The sequence below is a fragment of the Myripristis murdjan genome, chromosome 9 (genome assembly GCF_902150065.1).
Source record: "Myripristis murdjan chromosome 9, fMyrMur1.1, whole genome shotgun sequence".
In the NCBI taxonomy this organism is placed as follows: Eukaryota; Metazoa; Chordata; class Actinopteri; order Holocentriformes; family Holocentridae; genus Myripristis; species Myripristis murdjan.
Window position 1 is genome coordinate 22,292,569 of NC_043988.1, and position 15,254 is coordinate 22,307,822.

General features: G+C 39.7%; 1 protein-coding gene across 2 annotated transcripts; it reads right to left on the minus strand.

Moving 5' to 3' along the window:
- Positions 1-274: 274 nt before the first annotated feature.
- Positions 275-15,081, minus strand: ercc8 (excision repair cross-complementation group 8). 2 transcript variants are annotated; one of them, XM_030059943.1, is made up of 12 exons: positions 14,699-15,081; positions 13,241-13,336; positions 12,844-12,945; positions 12,451-12,574; positions 10,955-11,036; positions 9,711-9,779; positions 9,083-9,149; positions 8,318-8,421; positions 6,132-6,256; positions 4,220-4,417; positions 2,093-2,188; positions 275-1,705 (listed from the first exon to the last, which is right to left on the minus strand). In XM_030059943.1, the coding sequence occupies exons 1-12, from the start codon at positions 14,773-14,775 to the stop codon at positions 1,640-1,642; spliced, it is 1,206 nt and encodes a 401-aa protein (XP_029915803.1). In that variant the 5' UTR covers positions 14,776-15,081; the 3' UTR covers positions 275-1,639. The 2 variants fall into 2 exon arrangements, with proteins under 2 accessions (XP_029915803.1, XP_029915804.1); XM_030059944.1 differs by lacking the exon at positions 14,699-15,081 and having other exon boundaries at positions 13,258-13,333.
- Between the last annotated feature and the right edge of the window lie 173 nt (positions 15,082-15,254).

Below are 15,254 nucleotides of genomic sequence, written 5' to 3' on the forward strand. Positions count from 1 at the left end.
AATAAGGAAACATATTTCTTAAGGGTGTGGCCTGGGTGAAACCAGTCATTTAAGATGCTTCCTATTTTCTGTTAATCTTGCTTTGCATTTTGTTAATGTGGATAAGTTACATGTAAGCAAGCCCATGATCTGTTTTACGGAGCCGATGGCCTACAATGTCACAAAAGGTTCAGTAGATGATGTGTTGAGTTGACTTCTCCTTACTTAAAAATATGTACTCCCCACTTAAAAGTACCTATAAAACAATAGCTATAAAACACATGGGACACATGACTGAGGTAGCATTCTCAGAGGTTTTATTATTCGGGCAGTCATTGGAAGATTTGGAGAAAAAAAAAAAACTGTACAATTCAAGACACTTCAGGTGTTTCAGAAAAGATAAACTGAGCGATTACGCAATGAACAACACAGATAGAACCAGTACATACAGTTCAGGATATCCAAGGTATAGGCCCTCCCTCTGAATGTGCTTTGATACGATGATTCATAGATTGTGTTTCTCCACTATTGTGATTATAATAAAAAAAGGCTTTCACATATTTCCGGCAAAGCACTTGTGTAGTGCAATCACTGGAATGTTCTGCATGACAGGCAAGTGTACCTCCTTGTAAACCAGAATACCGTAGGTTTGATCACGGCCATATGTATAGCATGTCTGTGGGTCAGTACTGAAAGATTCACCTCACAGGGATTCCAGGTTTGTCTACGTAAACAAGGCTAATATGTAAACGAGAGAGGATGAGACAGGGATTCCAGGTTTGTCTATGTAACTAAGGTTAATGCATTAATGAAAAGACAAAAAATATAAATAGGAAAAAGAAAAAATAATTGAATTACAAGGCAGACGTAACCAAAAGACATAGATCCCATTCATATGCTAAAGAGAGAGGGTGAAATTGGTTTCAGTATCACTCCTCACTGCTGGTTTCAGCTAGGGTTGACAGAAGCAAATGCAAATTTAGCCAGGAGTATCAACAAGACAATGAGTGAAGTGTATGTGTGTGGTTACTCCCATACAAGGCTTTTCAAGATTTTGGCTGACTTCTGTGTTAACACACTTACTGTTAAACAGCACCATCAATAACAATTGTTAGACTACCTATACCTGTACAAGATCCCTTTAACCAAAACCTTAAAGATATGAACATCAAAGTGTCAACATCATGACAGGTGTGTGAATCCTGCTAAGAAATGTGTCACTCAGACAGAGGAGAAAAGAAGTAGTCTGCTCTTGTGCTATGGGATAAAGACCATTTTTGAAAATAGATGATGGGTTTTCAATTACTTAAGGAGGCCTTCATGGCATGAAACTAGCTGTACTAATGCACATCTTGGCTTTCAATTTCAATAAAAAATAAAATAAAATATATATGTATAAAAAAATACCAAAAACATTACTTAAAAAGGCTACATCAAATGTACAAAAACAAATAGTTTACACATTTGTGTGTATTTATAAAAAAAATATACAATAATTACAGCCAGGTTAGTGTGCTCTGCTGACAAGCAACATCTTTGAGGCATATCAAACATTCAAAATGCTGTTTGAATTTTGAGAGCTTTGTCTTCTTCTGCAGTGTCATGATAATGTAGGTGAGACTTCTGACTCTGACACATCCACACGTGCTCAACATTTGCATTAGTCTTCATCACTGCTCCACGTGTCCTGGAAGACTGGGTTCACTGAAGACTGGCCAACTGCACCCTGTAATGGACAAATACATCCACCTTGATATCCAGTCAAAATAAGAAATCCCTTTCTTTGAACAAAGTTTTTACAAAAATATAATGTATAGTACACACACAAAGCAACAACGCCCAGGTCTAAGATAAATACTGTCATCTAATGAATTAAAACATTTTGGCAAATATTTGCCTGACAAAGACTATTAATTTATATTTTAATTCCTGATATGAAGCACATCACAACAGGGATCTCATTTCTGTCATGAGCACAGGAACACACAAGGCCAGTTTCGCAGATGTCAGTTTAAGCCATGTTTGAAACTACAAATCAGCTCCAGGGAGGGAAAATCTTAACTCTCACAATGAGCCTTGCAATAGTTTTCTCTATTAGATCTGTGGCTTTTACCTTCTTTGCGTCTTTTGACTCTTCCTCTGTGTCTGGGGAGCGGAGGACAGGAACCCATGCCAAGATGTTGCAGTCTTTACCTCCACTGTACAGCTCCTAGACAGAAGTAAAAAAAAAAAAAAAATGGCCTGAGGAACGAGTGTTTCCATCTTGATGCTAACAGTGGTTAGAACACCCAACCATTAGAGGAAATAAGAGGAAGAGCTGATCTACCTTCACCTTACAGAACTTGTAAAACAATGACATCAGCAGCAGGGGAAAACCACTGCTGACAAACAATATGCTCGGGACCACATGTTAAGTAATTATCAGGCTCAAAACTGTCAATTCAACAAGTGCACCTCTGGGAGGCATTTCACTGTTGCACAGGACTACTCGGTGGCATTACATCAGCCCAGAGGCATGCAGAAGAACAGAGGCAAGATACATTCCCAGGACTATGTGTCCTCTCCACATTCTGTGGTGTTTTATGGTATATGTTGTAGTATAGAGTGTGTAGTGATGTAGTATGATAAATAAAAAGTGTATGATAAGGTATGTAAGGGCCTTTTGATATGTGCTTGCGATAACAGTGATATAAATGAACCTGACTCTAAGTAAACCCAACTTGCCTATCCAGTATCCCTCCAGAATGACAAGCTGCTGAACAGCATTCCTAGGCATGTGGGCTAATAACTAGGGCGTGAGTTGGATAAGACTATGGATGTTTCCACTGTGACAGTCCCCAGCACACGTTTCCGGTCAGACAACAAAAAACTGTAACGTGGTTATGAGGCGGACACGCGTTTCCACATACAACACTGGTCCCGTCAGGCCCTCTCTTTCAAACCAGGAAATACTAGTCATAGTATTTCTATGAAAAAAGCAAATGCATGTGTCTTTGTTCATTTTGTTGAATACAACGACATTTGATTGGCAGTTTATTTGGTTGTGATCAGACGACCACAGTGTGACATCAAAAACTAGCATTATTTCACGCTCATTTTTTAGATATTAAAAACATGCTTATGGAATTTATGTACATCTACATATAAATTATGTCTGTCTATTCCTGTCTGTGTGGTGTTTGTAAGAGGCAAGTCTTTATTATATACCATTGTATATCAGATATGATGATCCTTTAAATAAACTTTGACTGACTGATTGATATGCCTGAGATTATGTGAAAAGCTGAAATGTTAAATATTAGTTTTTACAAATTTTAATATGTGAGAATGTGGCTTGTTAAAGCTGTTGTAGCATAGAGGTTAGTGAAGCGCACTGAAATTCACATGGTCAGTGGTTAGATAGAAAGATAGATAGGTATACTTTATTGATCCCAAACTGGGAAATTCCCATGTTACAGCAGCAGCATCAATAAAAAACATAAAATAAAATTAAATTAAAATTAAAATTAAGAAGTATATACAATAGAGACTAAATACACTAAATATATACACTAAAGACAATAAGGGCTAAGTATATACAATAAACTAACCTAAGAATATGCGATGTTGAAATGTTGAAATGATGGTAATAATAAATATGAAAAAATGAACTTCCACACTAAAGCAAGAAAAGTCTGAAAGTGTAAGTTTTTTTTTTTTTCTGGACTCATTGGATGTCTACAGATGCTGAATGGACATTGTTAACATAAACTTAAGCATAATGGGTGAACAGGTACATTCGTCACACCAACATATTGCTACAACGCTCAGGAAGGACCCAGCTGACAGCCAGGTAATGTCAGCACAATGTTCATTTTGGAACCATTTTTGAACCATAACGGGACGTCTTAACTGAACATTTAAACATTCAGCGACTCAATGTTTGCTTGTTTGCATCACATCTTCCTTAAATTACTTGATTATTAATGACGCTCTCAACAGACATTATAATATTACCAATGGAGGAGAATCTGAGCAGAATTTGAGATTACCATGATAACTGCTAAGACCACACCATAGTTGAAGAGTTGAAAAAACAAAAGAAAGCCCATTCATGCAAGGACCAATTAAACTCAACAAGCAGAAATAAACCCCGACAGACAAAAAAAAAAAAAAAAAACAGTGGGTGTATGGAAAAACAGAAAAAAATGTACAACTGTGAACAGACAGATGGAAATAGTGGGTCATGGGTGTGTCTCACCTGGTAGTCTGGGTGAAACTCACAGCAGTCAACGCTGTTGTAGTGCCCTCTGAGCATGGTGACCAGCTCACCTGTGTGGAGGGCATACACTGCCACCGAGCTGCCACATGGCACAAACACAAACTCTGGGCTGCAGCCGTGCGACAGGGTGAACTTTAGCCCTTTACGGCTCTCGTTGCAAACCTTCCCATAATTCACCTGGGGGGAGAGGACAGTCAGCTTACTGTCATATAGGTCTTCACGTATATTGTATTCAATACTGAGGAGAATGGGAAGGTTTCATGAGTGGAAATGAAGCCTTACATGCTAAGCCCTTTCTCTGGTTGAAAATCTCTATTGGAATTAGAGCCACAATCCCCGAATGTTTCATACAAATGAAGGTCTGTTTTGCTACTTTTTAATACTGTATGATACAAAAATATTTTAACCTATTTAAAAAAGCTTTTATATACTGTTCTGAACACCAGTGAGGGGGTTCCTCTTTGCCAGGGAAAAGTAATTTGCTGCACAGGAAGTGATGCAGTTTATTTTTAGCAATAACAGTGGATTGCAGAGACTAGAAGTACTATGAAGTGCTACAGTCTGCATTGAGAGCCTTTATTATTACATTATGTTTGCAGAACACTAAAGTAATGATCGCCTGTTACATAAGCGGTGTTGCCAAAAATCAAGATAAAACAAAAACCTTATAGTTTAACACTTTAATTTGTTGGTGCAGAATTTCTAGGCTTAATGCACAACTATGAAACAGGCGGTGATGTTGGTAATGCATTCCTTTCACTTCTCTTAATGTTCTTGGGGCCATGAGCAAGACGTCTCCATGAGGTTCATGAAAAAATTCGCACTGCATCATTTATAAACCAATTTTAGCCTCAGCCCATGGGAGAAGGCTCATCTAACCTTTGAGCCTGTAGTTGTCTGAACGGCAGCCTGAAGATGGAAACATGCCCAGCATAGCAACCGTAGCATGAGGCAGCAGAGCAGGAAATTAGAATAGGAGACTATGTGAGAGCCCAGGGCAATTACATAGTTGTCCCTGGCTTCTGCGGAGGGTTGGGTTTCTGTGTTGTGGGTTATTGTGTGGGGATGGGGAGTGGGGGTGGAGGTTCTCTATGATGAACAAACACAAGGCTATTGATACCCACTCTGAGCCCCAAGTGAAAGCTAAAGAAGCCACTGGAAGTCATTCAAAGGCTTATGCAAAGAAAATTCACACAACATTTTGCATGATGTCAGTGCGATGATGAGGGATTCTCCTTCAACTCGTATTGTGCTGTGAACCAAAAGCTCCATTTCAGTGAAAACTCCACTTGACAATATATTGTTCATCTATCAGTCTACTCTGTCTTCCTCTCTTCGTCTCTATTATATGACCAAAACGGCTAAAATAGTCAAGGTGAGTGGATGACTAATACTTAAGTATTAAAAGAATATTCCAACTTTTTGTGCAAAATACAGATTTTTTGATTTACCCAGACTGATACAGACTGGTACTGGCCATCTCGTCTGGCTATATCAAAACAAGGATATTCTACCCAAAACACTGGAGTATTACTTTATTTGAAACAATAGTTGATCAACTGATTAGTCATAAAAAAGAAAAAAAAATGTAATAATAAAAATAAAAATAATTTATTACGGTATATTACAAATACATACATATATTCCATTATAGCCAAGGCTGATTATAACCCATGAGCACTTGTCACTATTTTTGATGTTTTATAGACTCAATTATAAATTGAAAGAATAAGTAATAGATTCACCGACAATTAAAATGATCATTAATTGTGGGCCTAATATGCTGATATTCCACCACTCATATTTTCAATTAAAGCTTAAATTAACCACTTACTTTCCCTCTCTGTGTAGTATACCACATGTGCATACACGCAGACACACACTCCCTTACCAGTGTATTTTCTCCTGTAGCACTATTCCATAACCGCATACGGTCATCGGTCCCCGTAGTGAGCAGGTAGAGACCATCTCCAGTGAAGCATAGGCCATTCACTCTGCCATTATGGGCTGTGTTCACTGTTCAGACACAGGTAACATATCAATAATGTCTCCACATATTGTACTTACAGATTATTCATACTATATCTCTACAGTCTATACACACAAACACAGCTTGACAAATTCTACATTGACAATAACAGTGGCCGCACTTTTGAGAAAATACGGCTAGGAGGACTTGGGAGACTCAAACATCATCACTGGTGCTACGGTACTACAAAATCCACTGTGTTATTTATGTGAGTATCATTACCCCAAAGACAACATGTTTATCATCTCCTGCCCCTCTCTCTTTTTATAGATCCATTATTTTACATGACTTTCAATCAAATTAATCATCTCTGATGCCTGTTCAAGAATAAAATGCTGTTCACACCCAAGATAAACCAGGTTCAAGGTAAACTTGGGGTTTGCTACGCTTAGCTAGAGCTCAAATACAGACAGGACCTCAGGCAGGATAGGTAGATACAGGATGTGCTGAATGTTGACAGCTACCCCAAGGAGAGAAAACACTACTCTGTTTACCTAATGTTGTGCTGGTTTTTCTTAGTTTGGAGGAAGATTTTGGTTATTTATTTATTTGTTATTTGTTTATTTCTGGGGTGCCAGTCAGGTTGCAAGCCTGACAAAGTTGTTTGTATTGTTTGCTTTTGTCTTAGTCAAAGTCAAAGAAATAAGTGAAAAAACCTTCACTCACAGTGAGGATCAGTGAACGTCACGACTGAGAGGAGGAATCATTTCATTATCAACTGGCATCAGTTTAGAAGTACAGGTCTGCAGCCCCTTTAGATGTTTTGTAACACACTTCGATGGAGCAGGCTTTGCTACAGTATGTCTTCCACACGCAATACCCTTTACACTTATGGCCTAAATATGATGACAAAGATTACAAAAAACAGTTACAGTTTCAAATATGGGGTTATCTGGAGCCAAGGGGATTATGGCCCATACTTCTGAAGCTATACCAGCCCCTACTGTCTTTAATTCACTCAACCTGTACTGTAGTGCTATGCAGTTTCTGAGGTTGCACTGATGCTTGTGTTGTTGGAGCTAAGTGTTTCTTCAGTGTAGCACCACTATGAGATATTTGCCAAGTTGTGAGGTGCTAAAAGAACAACATGGAGAGTGGATCGCACACTGGCTATAGTAGAGGCAGGGGAAGAAAAAAATGTATGACAGGATGATGGGGCAGCAGTGTCCAAACTCGGCCCCAAGCTGTAACTCTGCCAGTAAAAACCCAGGGGACTTCCTGACAACCATTTCTGTCTTGATGTCCTTCTGTCTAGACACCTCTCAGTTTTCCCTATTGCTAGGGAAACTTTTCCTGAACTGCCTCTTTTAATTCAATTTTTCCTACAGATATGCAAAGCACTTCACTGAATTGCTGATGTACTTTTGAACATGTTAAATTCTCTTTCTTTCTTTTTTTTATCATTATATTGTAAAGCACTTTGAATTGTCTCAGAGTATGAAAGGTGCTATTAAAAATAAAGGTGCCTTGCCTTCCCTTCTCTAAATAAAGGCTAAAACAAATGGTCACAGACAGCAACCCCCACCACCCAGCACAATCCCCCACATCAACACAGCATTCCTAGCTGCAGCTTTCTACAATTCCTCGTTCTTCTTGATCTTGAGGTGACCTTTACCCTTGACCTAGACACACCAAAATTTAGTCAGCTCATCCTCCAGTCATATTCTCAATTAGAGTAATTTCCTGGAAAGGAGAACAAGCAAACCATATTTATCTATCCTGACTTTGTACTCCTTGGGGGTAGACACATAACTCTTTGCTCCCAAGGGCTGTGTATTTTGCCAGATATCAGTGTCATTGCCTTTGGAAAAAATTATTGCTGTGAGTTTTTGACATGTAAATTTTTTAACAGCTTGAGTTTCACAAGCAGATATCCCTCCAGCATTGTGCTAACACGCCAGGAGAGAGGGAAGAACATAGCAGCCTGGAAACCAATCAAACACAGCCTGTCTGAAAGAATAGAATATTGGAAATTTGTTTTGTTAAACTGTTCCTTTAAGAAAAGCTAATAACAGAGGAAGAGGAAGAAAGAGGAGAGGTGGCAGTACCTGCTTCAGAGGAGGCTTTTGACTTGTCTCCGTTGTGCTGGTCCAGAGTGAAGAGGCTGCCAGAGGCCCGACGCACATCCCACACTTTCACCCTGCTATCTGCACTAAGAAAGAAAACGAGGGGAGGCAGTTTTGGTGGTTTTGTCCCTCATGGTTAATTCATGCAGATATTGCACTTTGAAAGTATCTAAAATAAGCTCCAAGATACATTATCCCACTAAGAAATATAATCTTGGAGTTTACAGGCACATGGTCAGACTGAGGAGCTTCAATTGGCTAAAACAGCATCATATGATGAAAACCACCAGTACCAATAAAGAAACATTTTTCTGGTGGGACTTAACATCCAGTTCTATACTCAAATATCATATCTCTCTGTGTGCCACTCCTTCAGTTGTTTTCAAAAATCACTTGCAGTCCAAAGGGACAGCAGCACACTGATCCCAATGGGTTAATTAGCAGGTCTAATGCGGCATAAAGCAGGCGGGTGCTCTATCCACCATATGCTATATTGGCAATCCTGGGAAATGGGCTAGTGGAGTGCCACTGTGCCATTCCACTGGCGATGTGGTGCCATTACCCTTGACTCAGGTTGCCAATGTGTCCAGATGGCAGGGAACTGGGGTGACAAGGAATGCTGGGATACAACAAGGTGGGAATGACCCTGCACTTGGCATTATGCTTTGATATGCCACTGAGGGCTACGTCAACAAGGGTTTCAGAGGCTGTAACTGCACAGCAAGAACGGCAGTTAGCAGTGCCTACCTGGCAGTGGCCAAGATGTGCTCGTATCTGGGTGACCACCGCACAGACAGGATCTCCGCTCTGTGACCTGATGGGGAGAACAAGTTATTATTTATACTTTATGTGTGTTAAAGCTGTGCAAGAAAAATCAACACAGCCAATTTTTTTTTTGTGTGTGATAATATATCAATTCTCTGTCCTCTTGTATCAATATGTAGTGTTCATGCACTTCATTTTTATAAGATGTCATGATATCCATTTGGTGTACTGTGTTAAGCACTGTGCATTGTGCTCATTCTATTTTTTAAAAATTCAGAACGGAAATTTTAAATAAATTGTTTTAAGTCAATTTGTCACCCTATTTATCAGACTATATTGTATATATTATTAGTCTACCCAGGTGTTATGCAGCAGGTTGCATTTAAAGCTCTGTTTTCTGTTTTTTATTCAAGCTGGCAGAGTATTACAGTATATTGTGCTAAAAAAATTGTATGGTGATCCATGTATCATAATGTGCATTTTATTATGAGGTCCTTGACAAGAGCCGACCCAAATGTGTGTGCATACATGTGTGTGACAAAGAGGCCGACAGAGAGAGAAGAAGTGGGCGTGAGTGCGTGTGTTTGTGTGTGTGGCATAGTCCACTGACCCTGAAGAACATGAATACTTGAGCCAGACTTCAGGTCACACAGCTGTATTTTGGGATTTTTGGTGCCAACTGGAAATGCAGAGACAAAGTTTAGACAGGATCAAGAAGACTCATTAAAGCTGCCAACATCTGTGTTTTAAACACTGAAAGAAAATTACAATTACATGGTTCATTATATAGTTGAAAATCCATGCAAAGTAGTTTGCATGTGCTCACTGCAGTCCTTTCAATCATGTATGTTAAGACTTATTAATCTCTCACAAAACACAATCAGCACATTTACAAAACAGTCTGCCCCAGTTTGTATACAAGGGAGAAGCACTTAGGGAGGAAACTAAAAACTGGAGTCCCAGGTTCTGACAGACGAGGTGTGGTGAATGTGGAAACTCACAATACTAGCTTCTAAGAAACATGAGCTAACACACCCAGCATTGATACATGAGAGCAGGGCATTGGTAAAATACAACAGCAGGCAAAAAAGATGATTAGCACATCGTTAGAATTTAAATAGACTAAATCATGCAACTTTAACTAAGAGCCATCGTTGTCCTTCAGGAACAAATTTCCTTGAAAGTGCCCTCCTAGAATATCTGAGAGTTGTTTGCAACCTGTTGGGCAAGCACATGTAGCTCTCCTGACAGGGATGCACACAATTTCTAAAGAAACAGACAAAGGCTACGGCAGCCTCTCGGTTACAAACAGACATGTCAAAGAGACTTCTGCTTTGTGAGTCTGTGTGAAAGGGTGCACCTGTATGTACATGTGTTATGTGCATATGCTGAATAGGTATAAGTAACCTGTTGGTCCTGCTTGGTGACACTGAGAAGCAGCACCTAGATTCCTGCCATGTTTTTCCACAGAAATATATCCCTGCACTTGATGCAAAGTCTAATCAGCTTCTGGCCTTCTTGTCCCCTCCAGGCATCCATCACTTTGTAACTCACGGCAAAGACTGGTGTACCAGACAGGGGCATTGTCTGTGGAGAGCTGTGGGGAAACACGTAGGGCACTACCTGGAGAAATGTCCTGATGACAGATAGGCCATCTAATGAGAATTCTCCCTTAAGTTGAAAGCATTGCTAGCAGGCACTGCTCTGTTCGGCCTCACGCATTGCTGAGAGTGTCAGAGGTTTTGAACTCTAGGTGGGTGAGAGTTTACCAAAGTTCACAGCACATACACATAACCCCACCAACACGCACACACACACACACACACACACACACACACACACACACACACACACCTGCAATAAGGCTGTGTTTCCTGGCGATGGGGGACATGTGGTGGCAGTAGACATTTCCGTCGAACTGGAAGACTTCAGCAGGCTTAAGAATCACAGAGAGAGAGACAGACACAGAGCGAGAGAGAGAGAGAGAGAGAGAGAGAGAGAGAGAAATCAGCTACAGTTAAGCTTCAGCAATGCCTGTGAACTAGAAATAGGCTATAACAGGCTATATGCAATGGAGTATATGTTTGTGTGCATGTGTGCGTGTGTGTGCAGTAGAGACTAAACAGTCAAAGCCTTCTGTCACTTAAAGAGACAAGCCAAACCACTATCAGTAAAATCTGAAAAATGTACAATAACACAGTGTTGCTCAAACTGGGGGTTATGCAGAGAGGATTTGCAGAGTGTGACATGCTCCACTTCAACAGAGCTTTGCTGCCCATTTACACTTTAACAGGGTAATGAATATGTCAAGGCTCAGTACTTCTCTCATTAATTAATAAATCAAGTAAAATAGCCTGCAAATGGAAAAATTACAACCGTCACTTCAAGTAAAACATTACTGTTTTTCATGTGCAGAGTCGTGCTGCACTTTCGCACACAGATATTTCTGTGTTTTTAGAGGCCATCAGTTAGACAGACCAGGACTCATTGTGGAGCTGATAATTGCTGGCCTACATACAATGTAACACCATTTCACTGAGGAAGCTCTGCTGTCCAGCAGGCTGTCCAAAATCTTTCAAAATAGTCTCATAAGATGACTAGTCTGTTGTTATGCACTCAAATTTGAACACATCCATGATATAACTTCTTTCACCCGCTCTGCAGGAGTTCAGGGCATTAACAAGGTGACCATGATAGCAGCTCAGAGCTGGGGAGCCAGTGTGCCGGAGCAGCAGCGGCGGTTACAATGCAAATTCTTCTGCAAACACAAAAAGCCTCTCTGTGCCCCATCTGCCAGTGTGTGCCAACACAAGCATGGGCAGAGCCAATGGGCACTCGCACAGAGAGGGCTCTGTTTGGTCATAAAAATTCCATACACATGCACATACATACACATACAAACACTCCCACGTGCACGCACACACACACAAATTTACAGTCATTGACGTACAAGAACACAAGTGTGTGAGTGAGTACACGACTGTAATAAATTATTTAGCAGTGTGTGTGTGTGTGTATGAAGGAGAGTGAGGGAAACACATAGAGTTAAAACAGATTTTTACTGTCCCTTCCCTGACCTTTTCAAGTAACCATGATGCCAGTGTAACTCTAGCAGAGTATAAAGCCTGCCATATGGGACTATGTGGCACAGAAAGGTAGGAAGCATGAAGCAGAAAATAAGGAAGACAGAGAAGGGATGGTGAAAAGAGCAAAAAGAAAAAACAGGGTGGTGGAGCAACAAATGAACTAGTGTTGGTCAGCTCTTCAGTGAGCAACAGACTAATCCTTAAGAAATATCACACATCTCACACAGATTAAACTGTAATATGTCTGCTGAGAATATTCCTTACCCTCAGCGTCTCTGTGTCCCACACCTTCATGGTTTTGTCAAAGGAACTGGAGACAAACATCCCGGTGTCATGAGGATACCACTGGACTGTCTCTACACTGAATTTGTGGACATGCTGATTGGACCTAAATAAAGACACATATGCCACTACATCACCAAGGAAACACACAAATTTTACCACAAGTGTCCACGAACTTCTCACATCATATCTAATGCCCCACCGAACCCCCCACAAAAAATCAGTGCTGCTACAATAATATTAATTTAGTGCTAATGTGCTGTCTGGACCTAAAAAGACAAGGTTTTGATCAAGCTTAAACTAATGATAATGTCAAAACAGCAATGCAATGCTGCCCTCTAGTGGATGAAAAGAATAATTCAGAGAAAAATTCACCTGCCTACTGTGCAGGTTGCCTTGCAGGTGTACTGCGGTTTTCCAGTGTAGTTCTCCAGGTCATAGATGACTATAACCCCATCTGCTCCTCCAGACAACATACTGGACAACACAGAGGACTGGGTTCACACACTTCATCAGTCACTCATATTTACTTTAGCATGGGTTCTGAAAGTTTTTCAGCCTTGAGAGACAATCTGAAATTCAATTTCTTGCCATGGGGTGCGGGTTTATTTAAATATACTGACACCATTCTTAGGCATGGACTCACAAGAAAGAGGTTTGGAACAATTTTGGGCTCCAGTCCTCAGAAACCATATTCTACATTATTTAGTCAATATTATGTAGAGCATTATAGCTTCAGTGAAATATTTCTGTCAGTTATTGTGGCACTTACTATCTGCCCTCTATCACCTCAATGTCTATGGTGTTAATGCCATTGCCGTGGATTCTGTCCACATCTCTGTCATGATTCAGCTGCAGACTGAGGACCCTTTGGAGAGAAAGGAGAAGAGGTTTACAATACTGGAAATTTCTGAACATCAATCCAATTCTGGGCCCTTTGAAACAAACAAACAAACAAACAAACAAACAACAAAAAGTATGTGCTGAGTATAAGATAAGCTAAAAGACAAACTAAAATTTAAATGATCCCTGTAAGGAAATTGCATCATTGCAGCAAGAGACAGCAACGGAAAATAGACTATGAATAAAAATGGCACAAATGAGAAGTTTATATGTAAACATTCATATGTGAATAAAAGGGCCAAATCAAAAAGTATCTAACATTAGCTAACTGAGGTACAGGGCATGCAGATTTGCATATATATTCTGCAAGCTGCCATCTTCCAAAAATGTAAAACAAAACAACGAATGGGTGTGTTTGAATTGGTGTGATAGCCTGTGGCAGTCACTTATAGGGCTTCTGCTAATCCACATGAGAAATTGTTTTATTTACAAGCCTTGATCACAGGACTAAAGGGGGTGGGGGGATGATTGATTGATTTGACAAACTTAAAAAATGGTACATGAATGTGCATACAGTACAATAAAAATTAGTTGGGATATCGCAATATTACAGTCACATGATTTATTTTCTCAAAATTTATGGCTTAGCAGGCAGGCAAGAATTAGTAAAAGCAAGAATCCGCAACTGATAACTCATATTTTACCAAATCAGGAATCAAGATGCATACTGTTTATGTTGCACATATTTCTACTCCTACCTACCTCATTGCAGTATGCTATCCTATGTGATACTGTATATTTAAAATATTTGTCATATATGTTGGGCATGCTAGTATTTTGTTGTATAATTTTATACTCGGAAAAATGCATAGAAGAGAGAGAGAGATTTTATATATGCAAGCATACATTTATATTTATATATACACATACATTTTTATTTAATTATGGATTATATATACTCCATGTAGACGTATAAGTTTAAGTTACATATTAAGTTTACATATTCTATTCTATAGATATTTTGCATATACATTTTATTATACATATAGCCAATCGTTCAAAGGTGAAAGGTCTACAGAATTCTATAGAAATATTTTGGTATATATTTTTTTTAATTATTACACTTATAGGGTATGCAAAGTTTTTTTTTTTTCTTTATTCTTTGTATTGATCTACTTATTTTTTTTTTCAATACATAAATATTTCACTAGTGTTGATAGGTATACTTTGTGTAGTCTATTATTGTTCCTGTGTTATGTCTGTATAACCTGCTGCTATAACACAAGTAATTACCAAAGTTGGGATCAATACAGTGTATATAACCATCCATCTATCTCTCATAAAGTTAGCTCCTTGGTGTTGCTTGTTGTTTTCCGTCCTCTCTCACCTCCTCGTTGACTCTGCGCGTCTCAGGCGCAGCGGATCGTCGAGACCAGCCTGCCTGGCAGTGAGAAACCCCAACATTTTCTTAAATTTCAAGTGAAAGGCTCCTGGTTTCAGAGCACAACTATCCTCTGCTCTTCGCTTGCTAACGGACGCTAATGTTACTAGCTCACCGGTGCTAACATGTTATCTACCGCCAAGAGCAAGTTTGGTCCAACCAGAAGCTTTGTGTATCCGAGAAGTCGTAATTTTAAGCACCACAGGCTCCGTAAAGCCAGCAACATCGTTTGAATCCCACTGAGCTGTTATTTGCGCATAATTTGTAGTCTAATTTTAATTAATTCCATTTAGCATCACTGCCCCTCTGCTCGGAGCGGCCATGTTGTTACGTTGTACGTTCACGATATAACGAACGCAACCATTGGCTGATCGCCTCATGCCGTCCAATCACAGAGCTGTTTATTCACAACCCCTCTCAACCCCTGACCGATTGCATAAACAACCCTGACAGCTTTAAACGCAGGCGAAACACACGGCGCTATCCTCAGTTATCCTTTGGG

What these genes read in the sequence shown, in the direction of transcription:
- ercc8 (XM_030059943.1), bottom strand. Translation starts at nt 14,775, where the DNA reads ATGTTGGGGTTTCTCACTGCCAGGCAGGCTGGTCTCGACGATCCGCTG. An exon ending in CACATCTTGGCCACTGCCAG is followed by an intron (nt 8,422 to 9,082) that starts GTAGGCACTGCT and finishes TTTCTTTCTTAG; the next exon opens with TGCAGATAGCAGGGTGAAAG. An exon ending in AAAAGCCTCCTCTGAAGCAG is followed by an intron (nt 6,257 to 8,317) that starts GTACTGCCACCT and finishes GTGTCTGAACAG; the next exon opens with TGAACACAGCCCATAATGGC.